A 20,717-nucleotide genomic window follows, 5' to 3' on the forward strand; every position below is an offset into this window, starting at 1 on the left:
TCTCTCTCTCTCTCTCTCTCTCTCTCTCTCTCTCTCACTCTCTCTCTCTCTCTCTCTCTCTCTCTCTCTCTCTCTCTCTCTCTCTCTCTCTCTCTCTCTCTCTCTCTCTCTCTCTCTCTCTCTCTCTCTCTCTCTCTCTCTCTCTCTCTCTCTCTCTCATATATAATGGCCATACAGATTGTGCATGGGTGGAATAGTAACGTGACAGGGCCAGAGTAATCCTGCATGGCTTGGGGCTGAATCAGCCTCCTAAGCCCTAGCTCACCGGGCAGATCAGATGAACTAACACAGGGACAGGAGAAGAGAAACAGCACAGCACAGAGAGAGGACTGAGAGGAGAGGAGGAGTCTTTCTAAGCACCAGGGCTTTCCTCTCCCTCACGTATCCACAACTCCAGCCTCTATCTACTCATCTACTCACTATAGCCTCACTATAGCCAGGCTCTAGTGTATAACCCACCATCTGTTATACCCTCACTGTATTGGCCCTTAGATAACCCACACCGGGACGTTTCAACCTGCTTTCACCCTAGTTTCACCCCTGGTTGCTCACATTTGTTTATATTAAAAAGATAGAGTTTAGGTGTGGTTGTTTATATAGTGGAGTACGTTCATACATTTTTACTAGCAGAGAGCCTAGTTGCGCCTCTCCTTATAATAGAGGGTGTTCATTTTGGATCAATGTCTGATCTCTCCCTTTCCAGTAGTTTGAACATTCATAGAGATCATATAGGTTTATGGATATTTCCTTGTAGTTGGCTTGGTCTATTAGTACAGTACCGCTCCTGTTGTACAGTAAGAGAATACCCCCCAGTTTAACCAGTGCTAGCAGATACAGTAGCACCTTGGAGTGTTAAACTAAAAGAAAATGTCCCAAATGGCTACCTATTCCCTATGTTATGCACTATGTAGGGAATGGGGTGCCATTTGGAACGTAGACAGAGGCTGTTGGCAGTTGGCACTTAGCCTACGTTCTTCACGCAGGTGGCTTAACTCTGTGGCTTGTTCCTTTGGCACAGTGTAATTGCCTAAGTTGTCTATTTGAAATGGCTCTGTGTGTGTGTAGGGGCCCGAAGGAACAAAGGAAGTGAAGGGGAGTCTCACAAGTCCTAATGAAGATGTATAACCTCTGTTGTTTCTGCATTCACACAGCTGTAAAGACCTAGTGAAATAGCTAGAAGCCTCAAACAGAGCCCAATACTCTAGCTCTCCTCTGAAATTCCAGAACTTTCATGATGTGTTCAACTCTTTTTTATTTGGTTTAGGTAACGCTGCTCATTCTACCTGGCTGGGTCTGAGTAGTTAGCTGAGATTAGCTTTGGGCTTTGGAGGGTTGATGGTATAAGTTTGAGGGAGTTTGTATTTGTTCTATATATAGTATGATTGTTCAATCAATACTACTGTCTTATTAGAAATTAGGCTACGTGTCTCCTATCGCATTGGCTATATTTAAATAGCTAGGGCATAGTTTTTCCTGGCATAGTTTTGTAAAACTTTTTTTTACTGTGTCTCTCATGCAATCAAATTGTTAAAAAATGCAAATGGTTTATAGCCTAAATATTGATTGATGATAAGGGCCTATGGAGAATATTTGTTCTGGAATTCAACATTTTAATGCTTTATTTAGATAGATTAGAAACAGGAAGAGACAGCGAAGGAGTGAAAGTGGGACAGGTGGAAGCGGGAGTTGATGAAGCCCCGACTTCAGGGGCAGTAAGATGGTACATTTCATTGGAATTACATTGGAATTTTACACACTCAACCACACAGCAACAGTTTTTTTTAAAAGTATGGGGTGAATTGAAATTGACAAAAAAATATATACAGTTGAAGTCGGAAGTTTACATACACATTAGCCAAATACATTTAAACTCAGTTTTTCACAATTCCTGACATTCAATCCGAGTAAAAATGTCCTGTCTTAGGTCAGTTAGGATCACCACTTTATTTTAAGAATGTGAAATGTCAGAATAATAGTAGAGAGAATGATTTATTTCAGCTTCTATTTATTTAATCACATTCCCGGTGGGTCAGAAGTTTACATACACTCAATTAGTATTTGGTAGTGTGGTGTCAAGACAACGATGCTGATATGCTGTGATTACAAGAAATCCGCTGACACTGTCCTTGATTATAATGGTTTATTACATCAAAGATTACAGTATCAATTTACAGATTCCTGCAGACATCTGGAGAACAACTGACCCAATCTCTAATATGTTATTCTCTCCGTCCTTTGTTCCAACCATGGTATTTATAATATGTAACATAATATGGGTGGTTTTTTACACATCTGAATCTCCTCTGTCTTAGGGGGCCCCTATAGTAATGTTTTCCAGATGTTTCCGCAAGCAGAGCCAAATTCCTCTAACACACCATTTGCAAACGTCAGCAAAATCATAAACTGTTTAGATACTACATATTTCCCCCCTTTGAGACTAATTAAGTCTCGAAAACAAAAAGAATAGGATTATGACAAATCTTGTGTAACTTTAACAATAAAACAAAATGTATGTAGTGTGAACAAAAGTGTAAGAGCGAAAAACCTGTCTGGCAGCTTTCTTTCCAAAGATCCATCAATCAATCAAGACAGTAAAATTCTCTCACGGCCCCTCTGCCCCAGGCGACCACCTAAGTACTCCAGATCAATTTATAAATATTTATCAATGCATTTTAAACTCTGATGCAATTGAATACACATGAAAGCCTCAGAAAACAAAATACAATCAAAAATGTCCACATTCAGGCTGGTCGACCCATCGGACCCTCCTGTGGATTCTCTCTGTCCCTGCCTAGACCCAATATCCCTAAGCATCCACGAAAAAACAAAAACATCTGAGGTCCCCACATGTACCCAACAACAGAAAACATCATTCTTCAAAAATTAATACAGAAAGAATATGACACAAATTATGTATTACACATGCAAATATGTCTATATATCATTGCAGACACTGGAATGTAGTCCACTACACTGCATCTCCTCAGCAGTGTCGACTTTTAATGCAACGTCGATGATGGAATCTGAACATTTCCACACCTTCCTTGTTCCACTTCCTCCAGTCCATTCATATTGTCCATGTTTGAGTATTTGAATCCCCTCTACACATTCCCCCATGTGCTTCTGGAAGAAAAGAAAACACCAACCAGTATCTTTTGCAAAACAACACATGCAAATTAAAACATAAATATCAACAATAATATAAAAATGATATATAAAATGAATCACATTCCATTTCCCCCCTTTGATTCATAAGAAAATACTAAATATCACAATAATATGTAAAGACGTGAAAAATGATTGGATATTCAAAATGGATATCTATCCATCAATACTCCATCCAGTCCCACTTGTTTATCTCCATCTAGATCAGTAACAGTTAACAACGGCATCTGAGTGTTGTCTCCAGGCATCACAACTCCAACCCATCTCAATATCATAGCCTTCGCAAAAGTCAATAACAAAGTCCAAAAGCAAAACATCACACACAGCGCTACAAGAGCTGCTACTAAAATCTGAACTATCACTGCTCCCACTGGGCCTAACTGATCTTGCAACCAAGCCTTCGCTGACCATCCAGCTCCTTCAGATCGACCAAACGCATCCCTTATATTCTTCAATGCATATATAACACTAGTGATATTATCGGAACTATCGGGGATCAAAGTATAACAATCATCCCCCGTCAAGTTCATAGCCAAACATAAGCCACCTTGTTTGGCTAAAATATAGTCAAGAGCCATGTCATGTTTTAACAGCGTCAGTCTGTGACTTCTTTGAGTATTTGACAGAAGGTTAAACCCTTGTATCGTTTCATTTGCAAAACCCTGCAAAGTATAGGTAATATTATCAATGTGATCTGCCCAAAATGTTACACCATACCATGGAAAAAGTCCAAGTCCCCACTTCTCTCCTAGACTTATCCTCCAATGGTAGGATTCCAGACTATGAAATTTCGCCATTTCCCTTTTCACTCTATTTCCAGACCTAGAATCAGATTAGCAGTGTCCGGTGCCTCCCCCTTTTGAATGGTATAAACCTCATATGGAAGCTTCAACGTCGACATGTAACAACATCCTGTCCATCCATAGAGTAAGAATATATAGGCTTTATCACCACAAACCCACCAAATATCTCGAAAATTCCCAATAGTCACATTGCCAGGCAAAAGCTGATCTTTCACCATCAAAGTCCTGCTCTTCTTACTAAATGGAAGATAAAAAGTTACTTTATATTTCTCATTACTAACCTTACGTTCATGCTTACCCAAAGTCATCATATAATCATCACAATCTGATATTCCCATAAACATACCCGGTCCATCATATGTTTTATTTGAACAAAAACAGCTTTTAGCCCTGACGGGTTTCACCTCCAATGCTTCAGGAATCGCTGTTAACTGATTTTCCTTCCGATCTAACAAATTCACATAGGGTAATTCATTTAACCAAGAACAATAAAACCTAGGCCTAAACAAATGCTTCGACAACGACATCATTATATATGTTAATGATTGTTGCTGATACAACAGCCATGATAAAGCATAAGATTGACACGCAGTTGATAGAGGTTGAGCCACCATCTCTAAGATTGAACCCCATGTGCCTGGTGCTGGAATTCTCAACAGACATGGACCCTCAAGATTCCTCACTGATCTTACAGAATGAGTTAACTGCTGGAACCATAGATTCCTACCTGCCCTTCCATCTTTAATTTGCAAAACAGAAGAATCAAATCCATATGCCTTCCATTTAGTTTCTCTCTTCCCTAACGAGCGGTATTGATCAGATATATCTTCTGGTGTTCCATCAAAATTAAAGAACTCATCCTGTACCTCCAGGAAAGTATTCTGCACTATTTCAGATGAATCTACATCATTCTCTGCTACCATCTGCTCTCCTATTTCAACACTATCCTTACTACCATTTACAGCACTCTCCATCTGTATCATAGACTTCTGAGTCACATTTACTACATCCTTTAGTTTCAGAAAAGTTGTTGTTGGTGTCTGTGTCACATTTCCGAAATGTGTTATTGCCGTCGTAACATTCATCTCTTTCAAAGTTACTGTTAAAATAGTGGCTTTAGTTGATGTATTAACACTCTTAATTATTTCCAGTGGCAAAGTGACAGATGTCCTCTGTGTATTATTTACTGTTGGAGTTGCTACTGTAATATACTGCTCCTGAACTCCTTTAGTGACTGTGGAAACTTCAACAGACTTAAAATCTTCCATCATAAGCGTCACCTTACAAGTTACATAGCCTTCTAACCAATAATTCTTAACCGAAACAAATTTTAATGCTGGCTCTAAATAAGTACAAGTATATTCTCCCTGATCTTCCCATGTAACATTATGCAAAATAAGTGAGCAATCACTCATAACCCTCTTCCACTTCAAATCGTTGTACAAAATATACCTCCTTTGACTAGGTGGCACAGCTTCTACTTCTGGTCCTGATAACAACACTTCTTCTCCATAATTATCTCTCCACGTGGGAGGAATGTCACCACCCCCACTCCGTCTCTCACATCTACAAGGAAGATGAGCTGTACCACCCATCCTAACCCTAATGACAGTCTTTTCTTCTAAAATTGGTGTTGGAGTGATTTTCTGAGGCGCCATTGTAATAAAATGTGATACATTTATAGCTTTAATAACTGTCAATGTTGAAAGAGTTGAATTGCTTCTCACTGTTGTTGTATTATGCTGAAGTGTTGATGTCATTGTTGTTGATTCATCTATTTTCCCTACAGCTTGGAGCTCTTTACTTGTATTTCCATATATCACCACTAGTGTCACTACATTAACTCTCAGTCCTGACTCTAATCCCTCACTTTCAAACTGTGGATTATAAAAAAAATACATTTATAATCACCTTGATCCTCCTGCTGGGAATTGTACACATAGAGACTTCAATCACCCTCAATCTTCAGTCTTCTCTTATCATTCAGCAACGCATACTTTCTCAATGCAACTGCTCCTAACAGATCTAAACTCCTGCCATAGCTATCTTCCCACTGAACTCTAAATTTCTCTTCACCACTGTTCTCTCTCGTGCACTGACATGGAAGCTGAGCTGACTTTCCTAGAGTTACTTCAACCCTAGTTTTCGTAACGTTTTGGTCTGACTTTTCTCCTAACTGGTCTGGGCCTACTTTGTCTAACCGAATCACCAGCTTCTCCTGTAACAGAGTTGCCCTTGGTGATCTCCGCGGTTTCACATTCCACTGAAATATTCTCTGTTGTTTCTGGGACGTATTGAAAATCAATGTCCCAAAATCTCCTTTCCTTTCCATCCATTGCAGAGTCATCTCTGGCATCATCAGAAGTGTAAACATTATCATCAACGTTGTCCACAACATGGACAATCTCTCCTTCTGGGTTTTTACTCTGGATATTGTCATGCATCTCTCCTTCTGCCTGTTCTCCCCTATCTTCATCCTGCTCTCTTGAGCCTTCAACATCCTGTCTCTCTGCGCGTGGCACCTCTTCTCCAGGCGCTTTAACACAATGTGACAAATGATACCACGTTGGAGACCCTTTAACCTGGACAGCTGTTCCAGGACTACGAACAACTTCAAATGGTCCTTCACGACGTTCGTTATACCACTTCCTTCTAAATACCTTCATGAACACCTTGTCCCCAGGTTGCACTGTACTCCTTTTTTGCTCATCAAGCTTCTCCTGCACCTCTTCTTTTCTTTGCCTGTCAGAAACATATTTGGACAACTTTTTATGAAAATTGGCCATATATGTAACGTACGCTCTCATTTCATCTTCCAAAAGAGCCAAGCTTGGACCCTTTCCGCTTGTTCGCAAACAAGGCATAGGCATCCTTCTTCATGTGACCAGTTCATGGGGTGTTATACGTAGATCACGCAACTCACTTGAGCGACACACCATTAATGCTAAAGGAAGCGCCGCTATCCAGTTTAGACCCGTATGCTGACAAATTTTGACAATGCGATTTTTCAAGACACCGTTTATTTTTTCACAAATCCCTTGACTTTGTGGGTGATAAACTGCTCCAAGACGTTGCTTAATTCCCAATTTTTGCAACATAAATTTCACTGATTTATCCACAAATTCTTTCCCATTATCTGAGGATATTCTATCGGGAAGTCCCCACTTGCTTATGACTTCTTTACACAAGAACTTCGCAACCGATTGAGCATCTTTTCGCTTGGTTGGACAGGCCTCCGGCCATCGTGAAAATCTATCTACAACCACCAACATGTATCTTTTCCCATCAACTAGTTTTATCATATCAACAAAGTCGATAACCAACTCACGCATAGGACCTCTCGGTGTAGGAATGTGACCAGGAAGAACAGTCACACCCCTGCGAACATTATTTTTCAGACAGATTGTGCACCTCCCTATGACATAGTCAACCTGTTCAAGCAAATATGGTGCCCAAAAACCATACTCCTTTGTGATCTTTCTCCTAACCTCCCCCCTTGCAACATGAGCTAACCCATGTGCTTCCTGAATCATCAGACCTAATAGGTCTAGAGGCGCTACTATCAACCCCTCATGGTTTCTCCAAAGACCAGTAGCATCTTTGACGGCACCTCGGTCTAGCCATAACTGTTTGTCGATCGCAGAAGCAGCTTCCTGCATCAAAATCACATCCTTAAGCGTAATTTTGTCTTCCAAGTCCACTCCATGAGTGACCAGAAAAACTTTTCCCAATTTGTCCGCTCCTGTGACGGCTTTTGCAGCTTCATCAGCAGCTTTGTTCCCTTGTGTGACTTTTGATACATCTGTTTTATGAGCTGCACACTTAGCTATCGCTATCTCTTTAGGCTTCATCATAGCATGCAACAGTTTCATTATTTGCGCATGATGTTGTATCGGAGAACCATCCATTTTCTTAAACCCTCGACCTTTCCACACTGCTCCAAACAAATGACATACACTATGTGCATATGCTGAATCAGTGTATATCGTCACTCGCTTTCCTTCTGCTAACAAACATGCTTCTGTTAGCCCCACAAGTTCAGCAAGTTGTGAAGACGCAGGCTGTGGTATTACTTCTGCCTTTTCAACAACAAATCCAGTTCCTTGGGCTTTAACTACTGCATAGCCAGCACACAATTTATCTCCACACGATAACAAGACCCATCAGTCCAATACTCCAGGTCTGCCTCACGTAATGGAAAGGCTTGCAAATCTGATCTAAGCCTCGAGTATTTCTCTGCTTCTTGGACACAATCATGTGGCTCACCATCCTCTGAAGTTGGCAAATTGTCGGCTGGATTCACCGTATCACACCTCACTAGGGTGACATCTTCCTGCTCTAAGAGCCTATGATAGTCTCTGAGCCTAGGCATAGTCAATGTATATTTCCCATAGTTCAGAAGATTTCGGAGACTATGATGGGTAAGAATTGTTACTGGGTAACCCATCGTAACAGATGATGCTTTGTCATACATTGAATATACTCCCACCATTGCTCTGTAGCACAGTGGTAGCCCTAGTTCTACTGCTGAATAGGCAGCAGAGTAGTAGGAAATAGGCTGAGGATTCGTCCCTGTGCCTGTCGGCTGACAAAGAACTGCACATGCATATTTACCTCCAGTAGAAGTAGACACATATAACAAAAAATTCTTAGAGTAGTCTGGTAGTGTGAGTGCAGGTGCCTCCTGCAACCTCTGTTTGATCGTTTCAAATGCCACATGGCCTTCCTGTGTCCAGGAAAGATTGCTATGGAGTTTCCAGTATCCTTAACCATAGCTCTCAAAGGTCCCGTCAAACTAGTATAGCTCTCAACCCAAGCTGAAGAATAACCAGCAATACCAATAAATGTCATCATCTCTCTGACAGTTCTAGGCTTCGGAGCCTTACGAATAGCTTCCAATTGACTGTCCGAAATGCTTCTGTGTCCATGCGTTATTTTCTGACCCAAATAAACAACCTTCTCCTAGCAATATTGCAACTTTTTCTGTGAAACCTTATGCCCCTTTTCTGCCAATACCTGTAGCAATTTAATTGAGTCTCTATGACATGTTTCCTTATTCTGTGAGCAGATAATTATATCATCTACGTACTGAATGACAGTGCTTTGCAATATCTGATCTATCCCAACCAAATCATCCTTCAGTACTTTATTGAAAATGTGGGGGCTATGCTTGTACCCCTGTGGCAAACGACTGTACTCATAGAACTGTCCCTTATATGTAAACCCAAATAAACCCTGACTTTCTACACTAAGTGGAACACTAAAAAATGCACCACATAAGTCTAACACCATAAAATGTGTCGCATCAGGAGGAATTTGGGCTAACAAGGTATGCGGGTCTGGCACTTCTGCTGGAAAGTCAGTCACTACCTCATTCACCGTTCTCAAATCATGAACCACACGATAAGTTTCATCTGGTTTTTTCACAGGCAACAAAGGTGTGTTACTCTGAGGATTTTTTGTTGTCCTTAAAACACCTGCTTTCGAAAGTCCTTCAATTTGTGGTTCGATCCCTTGGATTGCTTCATCTTTCAATGGATACTGATTCTTCCATGGAGGTCTGGCTCCTGGTCGAAGTTCAACTTTCACCGGTTGGGCTGATTTCACAAGTCCAATATCGTTACTGTGTTGAGACCACAAACATTCTGGAACTTGTTGCAACATCTCCTCTTTCATAGAGTCTGAATCCATCTTCACACTGCAAATAGATTCATGTGTCATCCGTACAGCTTGTGGCTCTCCTTGTCCTTGAGCCGAAATCATGATTTTGAGAAATCGCTGATCTTCACTCCTCCAAATCGCCAAATTCTCTTTCATGGGTACGAAAACAGCTTTCTCTGCTTCTGTCATCATTTCTCCTATTTGCTTCTGCTCATAGCCTTCAGAAACCAACAAGGTCACATGTGGCACACTCTTCTCAATCTCAAATTCTTTATCCAGATAATCGTCTGTGTTTATCTTCATAGCTGCTCCTTGTGGTCCTAAAATTATGCAACATGAGCTGAGTTGAACTTTCTTTGGTTGATGACTCAACCATTCCTCTGAGTTCGATTGGGCAGCATTCTTGAAATACTTGAGCGTACAATGAAATGGATATTCCGGAAGCCTCGCATCTGGCATATTTGCCACAATGAATTTCTCCCATATCTTAGCCTGCTTCAAAAAATCTTCACTGAGATTTCCAATCCAGAATACTGAAGAAGAATCCATCTCTGTCGTCATCAACAATTGGTAAACCTTTTCCTTTGGCACTTCTACCAGACAGCCGTCTGGTGTACATTTTATTGTACAGTTCAATTTACACAATGCATCTCTTCCCAACAATGCAATAGGTGTATGTTCTGATACCAGTATGGGTATTGCAATTTTCAGATTTTCATAGCAGAGCTCAATTGGTTCCGTAAGAGGAATCAGCTGTTTCACTCCCTCAAATCCGATTGTCCTAATTAGTTGATTGGACATAGGGAGATGTGTAGTATCTTCAGGCCGAACACAGGTAAAAGCAGCTCCGCTATCCGCCATCACTTCCAATGGTCGGTTGTTTACTTTCACCTCAATTGTTGGACCTTTTTCCGGTCCTGATGCTACCAGCTGACACCCCCCTTTCGGATCTTCTGGGCACCCCTAGAATCCTTGCTCCAGGCCCCTATAAGGGTTCACCGGTCCTCCAGATGATCTTGACTGGCCCCTGTATCTTCCTCTGAAATTCTCTCTGGTGTTTCCTCCTGGCCCATTACACTCACGGGCAAAGTGACCAACCTGTCCACAATTATAACACACTTCTGAAGATTGCTGGAAGTATGGCTTAAATCTTCCTCCTCTTCCTCTTCCTAAGCCTTCTCGTCCTCTTCCTCTCCAATTCTGTGTCTGTCCAGAAACTGGCTGTGGATATGAAACAACTGGTACCGCTATTGGTGGCTGGTACAATTGCGGTTGGAACTGGTTCGGTTGAAGCTGTGGCAGTGATTGTTGATTTGGTGCACACTGGCATCATCTTCTTACTTGTGCTCCCTTGTCTTGGCCTCAATGTATACCTCTTTTCCAATTCTTGGGATCCTTTTTTCAGCAGTTTTTTCTTCTGTATCTTCAGCTTCTTGAGTTGTTCTTCCAGTTCTCTTACTTCTTCTAAATTATTGGCCTTATCCAGGCATGATACGCATCGGTCTATATCTTTTTCTATTTCTTCTGTGCTAGTCATTGTAAGATAAAATCCTCTTGAATATGAAGCACCTTTAATCTCCAAATCTTTATCGCTGTCTTCATCTTCTCTTTCATCAGAACTCGAATCTCTTGTATTCTTCTTCTTCCAACTTCCATCACCCCTTCTTTCCGCTCTGGCCAACCTCCGTCTGATCACAGGGTCATATCCACCCATGATCTCTTCGGAATCACTCTGAACATCATCATCATCATCTTCAAGTTCCATCCTCTTGAACCTCACTCCACCCTTAGTTTCCAGACATCTCGTTTTCTTCTTACTTTTGGAGTTTGGATTCATCTTTATGGTCGTTTCTGCTTGTCCTCTCCCTATTATTCGTTCATCTTCATCTCTGATGCAATAATCACCCTCCTGAATGATCACTGGAAGCTGAGGATAGATGTCCTTAAACTCTACTTCTTCCTCGTAAGGTGGGGGTCTTTTTGCTGAATCCGTATGTGAGAAAGGTGTATTGACTTCTGCCATTAGTTTTTCTGTCACCTTCACCTCTTTTGCCATTTTCTCTATACCTCTGTCTCTTTTATCTTTTGTATCATTATCAGTTTTTGTCCTTCATTTTCAAACAGCTTAAGAACACCCAGCTCTCTTTGTCTCTTTTCTTTACGTTGTTCCCCTTTTTTCCCCTTCTTTTGATCTGCCTTATATGTGGCCACAAGCACTTTCATTATCTTGATGACGTCTGGGTTAAGAGTCCCTTCCACTGGCCATGGTTGTTCAATGTCAGGCCAACGTTTATTCCATTTTCCAGATAACCTTGCAATACCATTAACTAGAGGATTACTATTTTGTACTACATCAACAGGAGTAATTACTTTCATAGTTTTGATGTCCTTTTTCCCCATTGTAACAACTCTTTTATATTCCTTTATTGTGAATTATTTTATTATTATTATTATTTTAAACCAATTAATTTGTAAACCAAAAAATACTTTAGACTATGTAGCTTATGTTTCCCTCTCTTTAAAAAAAAGTAATTAATTAATTAATGAATTAATTAATCAATCAATTAATTAATGTATCAATATTTTTATTTATTTTTTATTTATTATTTATTTATTTATTTATTTATTTATTTATTTATTAATTTATTAATTTATTAATTTATTAATTCATTTTTATTTTATTTTATTTTACCAAATTATTGATTAGTGGCAATCTTACCACATCCGATCAGGAAAAGTAAAGGAAAGTAGTCAACTTCAGAGCAATCCAAAAAAGAAAGACCTGTAATCCAGCAACACTACAGCACTCACAAACCAATTGCTTAATAAGCACCCAATTACCTTAATTTTACAGAATAATGTCAGTGCTGGATTTCCAACACAACTCTAATCAAACCAACCCATGCACAAAAAACTCCAATGTGCAATTCTTAATTACATCAATTGATCAGTCTGTTGCCAAGTCCCTGTTAAATTGTCACAACATGAAATATGCTAGGCACACACAATATCCTGTATGGGAAAGTAAGTTTGTGAACAGAGCAGTACTGGCCTTGATTGGACTGGATCCGGAGCAGCACACACTGTCGCGTGATGCACTGGTCAGCACCTCCTCTCTCTGTCTCCTCCTTCTCATCTCTCACATGACAGGAGAACAAAGGAAACAGACAACAATTTAGTATTTTATGCATACCTATGTTCACATTCTGTCACGCCCTGGCTCTGGGGACTCTTTAATGTTGAGCCAGGGTGTTAGTTCCTATGTTTAGTTGTTCCTTGTTTTCTGTCTAGATTGTTTAGATCTATGTTGGCCAGGGTGGTTCCCGATCAGAGGCAGCTGTTGCTCGTTGTCTCTGATTGGGAACCGTACTTAGGCAACCTGTTTTGCACAGTTGATTGTGGGATCTTGTTCTGTATAGGTTTGTGTTGGTGAACCTTTAGACTTCACATATCGTTTTGTTGTTTTGTTGTTGATGTAAAGTACTCATTAAAAGATGTACGCCTATCACGCTGCGCCTTGGTCCGGTTCCTATAACGATCGTGACACATTCGCGCTAAGAAATAAGCAAACAGCTTAACTCAGGAATATTATAAATAGCGCAATAACATTTTATTTTATTTATTTATTTATTTATTTTTATTTCTAATCCGTCAACATATCTCTCATTTATAAATTCAATAGATCTCAATCAAATAGTTTCATAGTTAAGCAACAGCCACTTATCAAACAGAATACGTTATTTGTGCATATTCAAAGTCTCCCCCTCTCTTCTCTGTCTGTAGCACTAATTCTGCGTGTCACAGCAGCTCAGTGCAGGCAGGGGAGTGGCATATTTGCTCTACGTAACTCTAAACTCATAAAATCCCACGCATGTGCAACTCATTCACTAGTGCGATTTCAGAGTTAGAGGAGCTCTCCCAAGCAGCTCTCTCCAAGCTAAACAACAGAAAGCAGACAGACCAGCTGTCCCTCCGTTATTTCCAACACAGACAAACAGTAACACTTAACAAAACTCATAAACCAACACAGAACATAGAACATAAATCCTACTTCGAAGTTTCTTAACTTCACTTATCCTAATCTGCAGATTTATAGTTATTTTCTTATCCATTACAAATCATCTCTATACAATCATAACGTCCTCCCTGGGGGCTCATAGTCTTTTAACAATTATTAAACGTTCTCTTTTATAGAGACTCATACAAGGTTTTAACCTTAACGTCCTCCCTGGGGGCTCATAGTCTTTTAACAATTATTAAACGTTCTCTTTTATAGAGACTCATACAAGGTTTTAACCTTAACGTCCTCCCAGGGGGCTCATAGTTTTTTACCAATTATTAAACGTTCTCTTTTATAGAGACTCATAAGATTTTAACCTTAACTAACATATTTCCTTACAAAAAACTAAAACCCCTGTTCTCAACCAAAACATATATATGTATATATCTCTAACATAAATCTTATCATAACATGAGTCGACACACAGCTGAAACACAACAGAGACGTCTTTATTTATTTTTTTCGCACACACACTCTCTTTCCTAACACACACACATGAAAAGAATGCATCCATTCATACGGTCCTCTAAAGCATGCTACCGTCGCTCCTTATTTCTCATTGCTCCTGCCTAAATTTCTGCTACCTCGAGTTGCAGATATTCAATGAGAGGTTACTTCGAACACTTACCTCGTCAACTATATGTCGAGAGGTAACTTACAATGGAATGTATCTACCACAAACTCCAGTTCCCAGAACTGACCTTAAAAATCAACCTAGTGAGTTTTCAGGATTTTCAGCCCATCCTAATGATCGCCTCATTTGAGGGCTTCCTTAAATCAGCGACGTCCTAAAAGTATACTTTTTTCCTTAGTTCCTTATTCTATTCCTTCATTCTATTCCTTTTCCCTTTAATTTTATTCAAGCCAAATATCCCTGTGCCCAGTGTTATCAATTCCTATAGACACTCCCCCCGTTTGCGTTGTTCCCAACGCAAACAAATTTAGAAATTTAGAACGGATTCTCATCACACAGCAAATAAGAGCAAAGCGCACACGCAAGTCCAAAAACGGTACATCTCCTCAACGCACACACACACACAAGCACACGAACTGACCAGCGCCCAAAGCTGTGAGAAATCTCACCTTATCTGCCGGCGTCTTGAGCGGGAGTCACTATGTAGCTCATGAATGGAACGCTGGAGAGACGCAACACGTCCCAGAGATCCTCGTCACCATTCTGTGGTGTCGAGACAACGATGCTGATATGCTGTGATGACAAGAAATCTGCTGACACTGTCCTTGATTATAATGGTTTATTACATCAAAGATTACAGTATCAATTTACAGATTCCTGCAGACATCTGGAGAACAACTGATCCAATCTCTAATATGTTATTCTCTCCATCCTTTGTTCCAACCATGGTATTTATAATATGTAACATAATATGGGTGGTTTTTTATAGACCAATCCCTGGCCTTTACACGTCCGAATCTCCTCTGTCTTAGGGGGTCCCTATAGTAATGTTTTCCAGATGTTTCCGCAAGCAGAGCCAAATTCCTCTAACACACCATTTGCAAACGTCAGCAAAATCATAAACTGTTTAGATACTACAGTAGCATTGCCTTTCAATTGTTTAACTTGGGTCAAACGTTTCAGGTAGCCTTCCACAAGCTTCCCAAAAGTTGGGTGAATTTTGGCCCATTCCTCCTGACAGAGCTGGTGTAACTGAGTCAGGTTTGTAGGCCTCCTTGCTCGCACACGCTTTTTCAGTTCTGTCCACACATTTTCTATAGGATTGAGGTCAGGGCTTTGTGATGGCCACTCCAATACCTTGACTTTGTTGTCCTTAAGCCATTTTGCCACAACTTTGGAAGTATGCTTGGGGTCATTGTCCATTTGGAAGACCCATTTGCGACCAAGCTTTAACTTCCTGACTGATGTCTTGAGTTATTTTATGAGGATAACCAAAGATAGAGCAAATTAAGTTATTGAACTCATTGGAAGTCTGGTTAAATCTCATTGCGCTTCCTATCTTGCCATATGGCTCCAGTTTTACAGGATGGTGGGTAATATTTTTTGGGGGGACGTTAGGATTCTTATAAACAATTTTGTATGCATATCTGAAAAAAGAAAGCATACTTAGTATTAGTATTAATCAGCTTGTGGTGCCATGAGGTGTAATGGATCATGATGAATGGATATCAAAACCGTCAGGCAAAATGACGTTCAATGATGAGACGACCCATTCCCACATTTCCAACTTTCAAATAGAGTATTCCGCAATGCTTACTGTAAAACCTCTAGTTACTGCTGTTAGATTGAGCACTGTGCTCAACAATGCCTGCCAAAATGGGTTAAACTGGCAAATTATCATATACATAATTCAATGTTAAACATTAAAATACACCAGAACAAGTGATCTAATTCTGTACTAGACAGGATATGAAACACCATTATAGTGTTTAGGAGCTTTAGAGAGGAAACGGCACCATAAGAGAAGGTATCTAATTCTGCATTAAACAAAACTTGAAACACCAAAATAGTGTTTTCAACAATTTCCGGTACTGCTCCCAGTCCCTGGCAAGGTGTTGCACAACACTTCATTAAGTGGTGTTACAACACACCATGTAATGTTTCACAACATCTCAGGATGATGTGTTTCAATATTCCAGAAAAGTTCAGGTTTGTCTCCTTCGCGTTGGTGGCAGCTCAGTTGCCACTAGTTTTGGTGTTAAAAATAACTTCATTTTAACAGTGTAAGACAAATCAGTTTTCCCCTTATTAATTTCATAATTCACCATGGCTGTTAAGCTCATATCAAAAGACAGAATTTCCCTTCAAATTATTCTCTCTATATTTTTTAAATATAAGACAATATCTTAATCTTAATCAATATCTGACTTGAAAGAAGTATGCCCTCAGTACTACTGAGCAATAACAAAGCGAGTGTTAAGCCTGTATGTAAAATTATGTGAAGGAAACTGTATTTTATGCTGCTAACAAGCTCTCTCTCTCTCAACACCAATGGACTTGCACATAAAAAATAGAGCATCTATCACCACTTCTTTCTTCCGTGGCACACAGCATAGTTATGAGTCTTTCAGTTCACATGCTCTGCTCAGCCCACGATCATATCTCTTCCATGGAGTAACAATGGGAGCTGGGTTATGTTATCACCCCCTAGCAGCTCAGCCCACCAACCCCTAGCTCACTGTGAACTCTGTGGCTCACAGATCCCTAATGATGGGTTACACTTCCAATGCTCCTTTCATCCCAGAGCAGAGCTTCACATCACGCCAGCCAGCGTTACTCACTTCATGCACGCTTATTTATTGTTGTTGTATTTTGTATGTTTATTTGGTAGAGAGAGAGGGCTGAAAGAGCAGTGGGCCGGATTCGAACCCCTGCTGGCAGCGGTACACGTGCTCCAGAGGAAGCGGCTTAGACCACTATACCACCCCAGGCCACACATCTACACACTTCTACTACACTGATCAGATGATATGATGGAGAGGGGACCGTTATGGTTCTGCACTCAGACGCATTTTCTTTTTTAAGTTGGATTAGTACTGTACAGTACATCTTGCAACGTTCACATTAGTGTGTACGTGCTGTATCCTGTAGTAGCCTACAGGATATGTGTAACTGGTGTGAAATGGCTAGCTAGTTAGCGGTGCGTGCTAGTTGCGTTTCAATCGGTGACGTCACTCATTTTGGGACCTTGAAGTAGTTGTTTCCCTTGCTCTTGCTCAGCTTTTGTGGAGCGATAGGTAACGATGCTTCGTGGGAGGCAGTTGCTGATGTGTTCAGAGGGTCCCTGGTTCAAGCCCAGGTTGGGGCGAGGAGAGGGACAGAAGCAAAACTGTTACAAACTGTATGCTATAGTGTATTTGCACATTGCTGCATGTATGGATGCACAAGACCTAATTCAGATGGGCGGAGTTTCTTGATGTTAACATACACAATGTGCGCTGAATGGCTTAGGGGAATGGATATTAGATAGAGAGGGTTTGAATATGAGATAGAAGGCACAAGGCAATCTTGTCAGCAATCCCTCGCTGCAATCTGACATACTGCTCTGAATATTGGAAAGCTTATGTGATATTTATGTGTATATACACTCTCCTACGTATTTATTTGGACAGTGAAGCTAAAGCTTTTTTATTTGGCTCTATACTTCAGCATTTGGGATTTGAGATTGAATGTTTTATACGAGGTCACAGTACAGAATGTCACCTTTTATTTGAGGGTATTTTCATACATATCTGTTCTACCGTTAAGAAATTAATGCACTTTATGTATCTAGTCCCCCCACACTGTCTGTGTCAGTCTGTGTCTCAATATTGCTCTGAATATCAGAAAGCTCTCTCTCTCCTTTTCCCTCCCTCTCTTTCTTTCTCTCTCTCTCCCCCCTCTCCCTCTCTCTCTGCCCCCATTTCTCCCTGATTGACAGGAGAACCACTGTAGGCGTATAAAGATCCTGGGAGACTGTTACTACTGTGTGTCAGGTCTGACCCAGCCCAAGACTGACCATGCCCACTGCTGTGTGGAGATGGGCCTGGACATGATTGACACCATCACGTGAGTCTATAGGTTTAGGGTAGACACTCACTCTCTCACTCATCTTTGCTAGCTCCTTGGACATTTGTCTCTCTACGCCGTCCTGTTCTGGGCCAGGTCCTGGACTGATGTGGTGTTATTTACATTTACATTTTAGTCATTTAGCAGACGCTCTTATCCAGAGCGACTTACAGTTAGTGAGTGCATACATTTTCATACTGGTCCCCCGTGGGAATCGAACCCACAACCCTGGCATTGCAAGCGCCATGCTCTACCAACTGAGCTACACGTTTGTGTAGGTCGTCCATGGTAAACACGTCATGTTACTGGTTGCCTGATAAACCACATGAGTCATCGTGATGTTAGGGTCAGTGTTGACATCTGTTTCTGACAGTAGTATGTAGGTACAGTCACATTGATTTGTGATGGACACCATATCACATATCTCTTTATCACTGTATCAAATAAAATACAAAAGTTTTTCTCACATACGCCGAATACAACACCTTACCATTAAATGCTTACTTACAAGCCCTTAACCAACAATGCAGTTTTAAGAAAATAGAGTTAAGAAAATATTTACTAAATAAACTAAAGTAAAAAAATAAAAAAGTAACAATAAAATAATAATAATGAGGCTATATACAGGGGGTACCGGAATCGAGTCAATGTGCGGGGGTACATATTAGTCGAGGTCATTTTTACATGTAGGTAGGGGTAAAGTGACTATGCATAGATAATAACAGCGAGTTTAGCTAGGCAGCAGGAATGAGCCTGCTGACTAGCTTTCAGCCATTATATTGAATCATTTGGTTTGACAAGGGATAAAAGTGAGACTGAGGACTGGGGATATTACTATTCTCTATTCTTCTAAACCACTGTGGTTCAAGTCCAGGCTGAAGGATTCCTTAGTGAAATTGTCAATGGATTCTATGAATACATGCCAACACTGCAGATAGATGGAGTTGAGAGGGTGGATTGCCATTTGAGGGAGAGGGAATGGAAATACATTTGGATGCTTCCTGATGAAGCTTGAAAGTGTTTGTCTCATTTGCATGTCCTGCACAATTTGGAGAAAGAAGAAAGAGCTCAACACTTCAATGAGCTTTATCCCATTCTGTGATAAATGCATGGCCATTGGCTTGGTGTTATATAGCTCTATATACAAAATAGGGGTTGTAGATACAGAGACCCATATACCCAGGGCTTTAAAACAGACAGATATAGGGTTACAATGCACAATACAAACACATGCCTTCTTATGTTAGCGGTATATTCATATTAATTCAAATTCATATTGGTGACAAGTGTAGCATTTTGCCCTGTTTATTGAGTTTCTAGACCCTAGATACTGCTCTTAAACCTCACTTTGCTCCATCATTACTGGTGGAATTTTCCTCTGTCTGTACTCTCACATTCTCTTAAACGTTACTTTCCTAACAGACAGGAGTAGAGGAAAAACTGTTTAGAATCTGAAGTAGCTACCATTTTTTCCTTCTGGCTTATCTCTCAAGAACATGTGCACTTTTTCTTCCAGACAGAGAGGGGGAGGATGGGAGGATGGGAGGCTGGGAGGGATGTTAGAACTCAGTGCTGCCTGGCCTGCCTGGCCTGTCTGTATTATTATGTGGAGTGGGGCAGCACCATTTATCATGGCAGAATAAAATGTGGGGAGGCAAGAAATGATTTGTAAACAGTAATGCTAGAGTGGACGCGCTAGGGTTGCAAAGGGAGGGTATGTTACTGGTAACTTTCAAAGTTTACCAGTAAACTGCCAGAAATGTGGTAACTTTCAAGGATTTTATGGAATTGTATCACATGACATCTAGTGGCCTTTTTGGGTAATTCAGATTATCACAGGTGTCTGTAATTATCTCTGGCCCTCTGTGTGGCCTTATCAAATGTCAAATATATAAAATAATCAAATAAGATGATTAAATATATATATATATATATATATATATATATATATATATATATATATATATATATATATAAGAATGACAAACTCTAAAGCATTATACTAAATATAAACCATCAACTTAGTGAATACCATTAGTGTTTAAAGGGTCAATCTTCAGTTGCTACATACATTTTTGCACTTATAAATTAATGATATGTTCTTGAAGAATATAACTGATAAATGCCTCATGAGCTTATTTCAACTGTCGTACCCCATCAGAACCCAGAATGTAAGCTTTTTTACTCCAATGTTTGTAAACAAGGTAAATGTAAACAAGCACAACTTACAGTGCATTCACATTTCCACATTTTGTTGTGTTACAGCCTGAATTTTAAATTGATTAAATTGAGATGTTGTATCACTGATCTACACACACCACCCCATAATGTCAAAGAGGAATTATGTTTGTAGAAAATGTTGGAAAGATGAAATGTCTTGAATCAATAAGTATTCAACCCCTTTGTTATGGCAAGCCTAAATAAGAACAGGAGTTAATGTGCTTAACAAATCCCATTATTAGTTGCATGGACTCATTCCGTGTTCAATAATTGTGGCTACCCCATC

The 20,717-nt window shown here is 40.2% G+C and overlaps 1 protein-coding gene across 1 annotated transcript in view; it reads left to right on the forward strand.

The window, feature by feature from the left end:
• LOC121581006 (adenylate cyclase type 1) overlaps nucleotides 1-20,717 on the forward strand; it is a 79,905-nt gene that overhangs the window by 26,805 nt on the left and 32,383 nt on the right. The window contains exon 5 of the mRNA XM_045224802.1: nucleotides 18,084-18,211. Within this exon, the coding sequence (XP_045080737.1) occupies nucleotides 18,084-18,211 (128 nt within the window). The remainder of the gene's footprint in view (nucleotides 1-18,083; nucleotides 18,212-20,717) is intronic.

This window comes from Coregonus clupeaformis, chromosome 14, assembly GCF_020615455.1.
Source record: "Coregonus clupeaformis isolate EN_2021a chromosome 14, ASM2061545v1, whole genome shotgun sequence".
Lineage (NCBI taxonomy): Eukaryota > Metazoa > Chordata > Actinopteri > Salmoniformes > Salmonidae > Coregonus > Coregonus clupeaformis.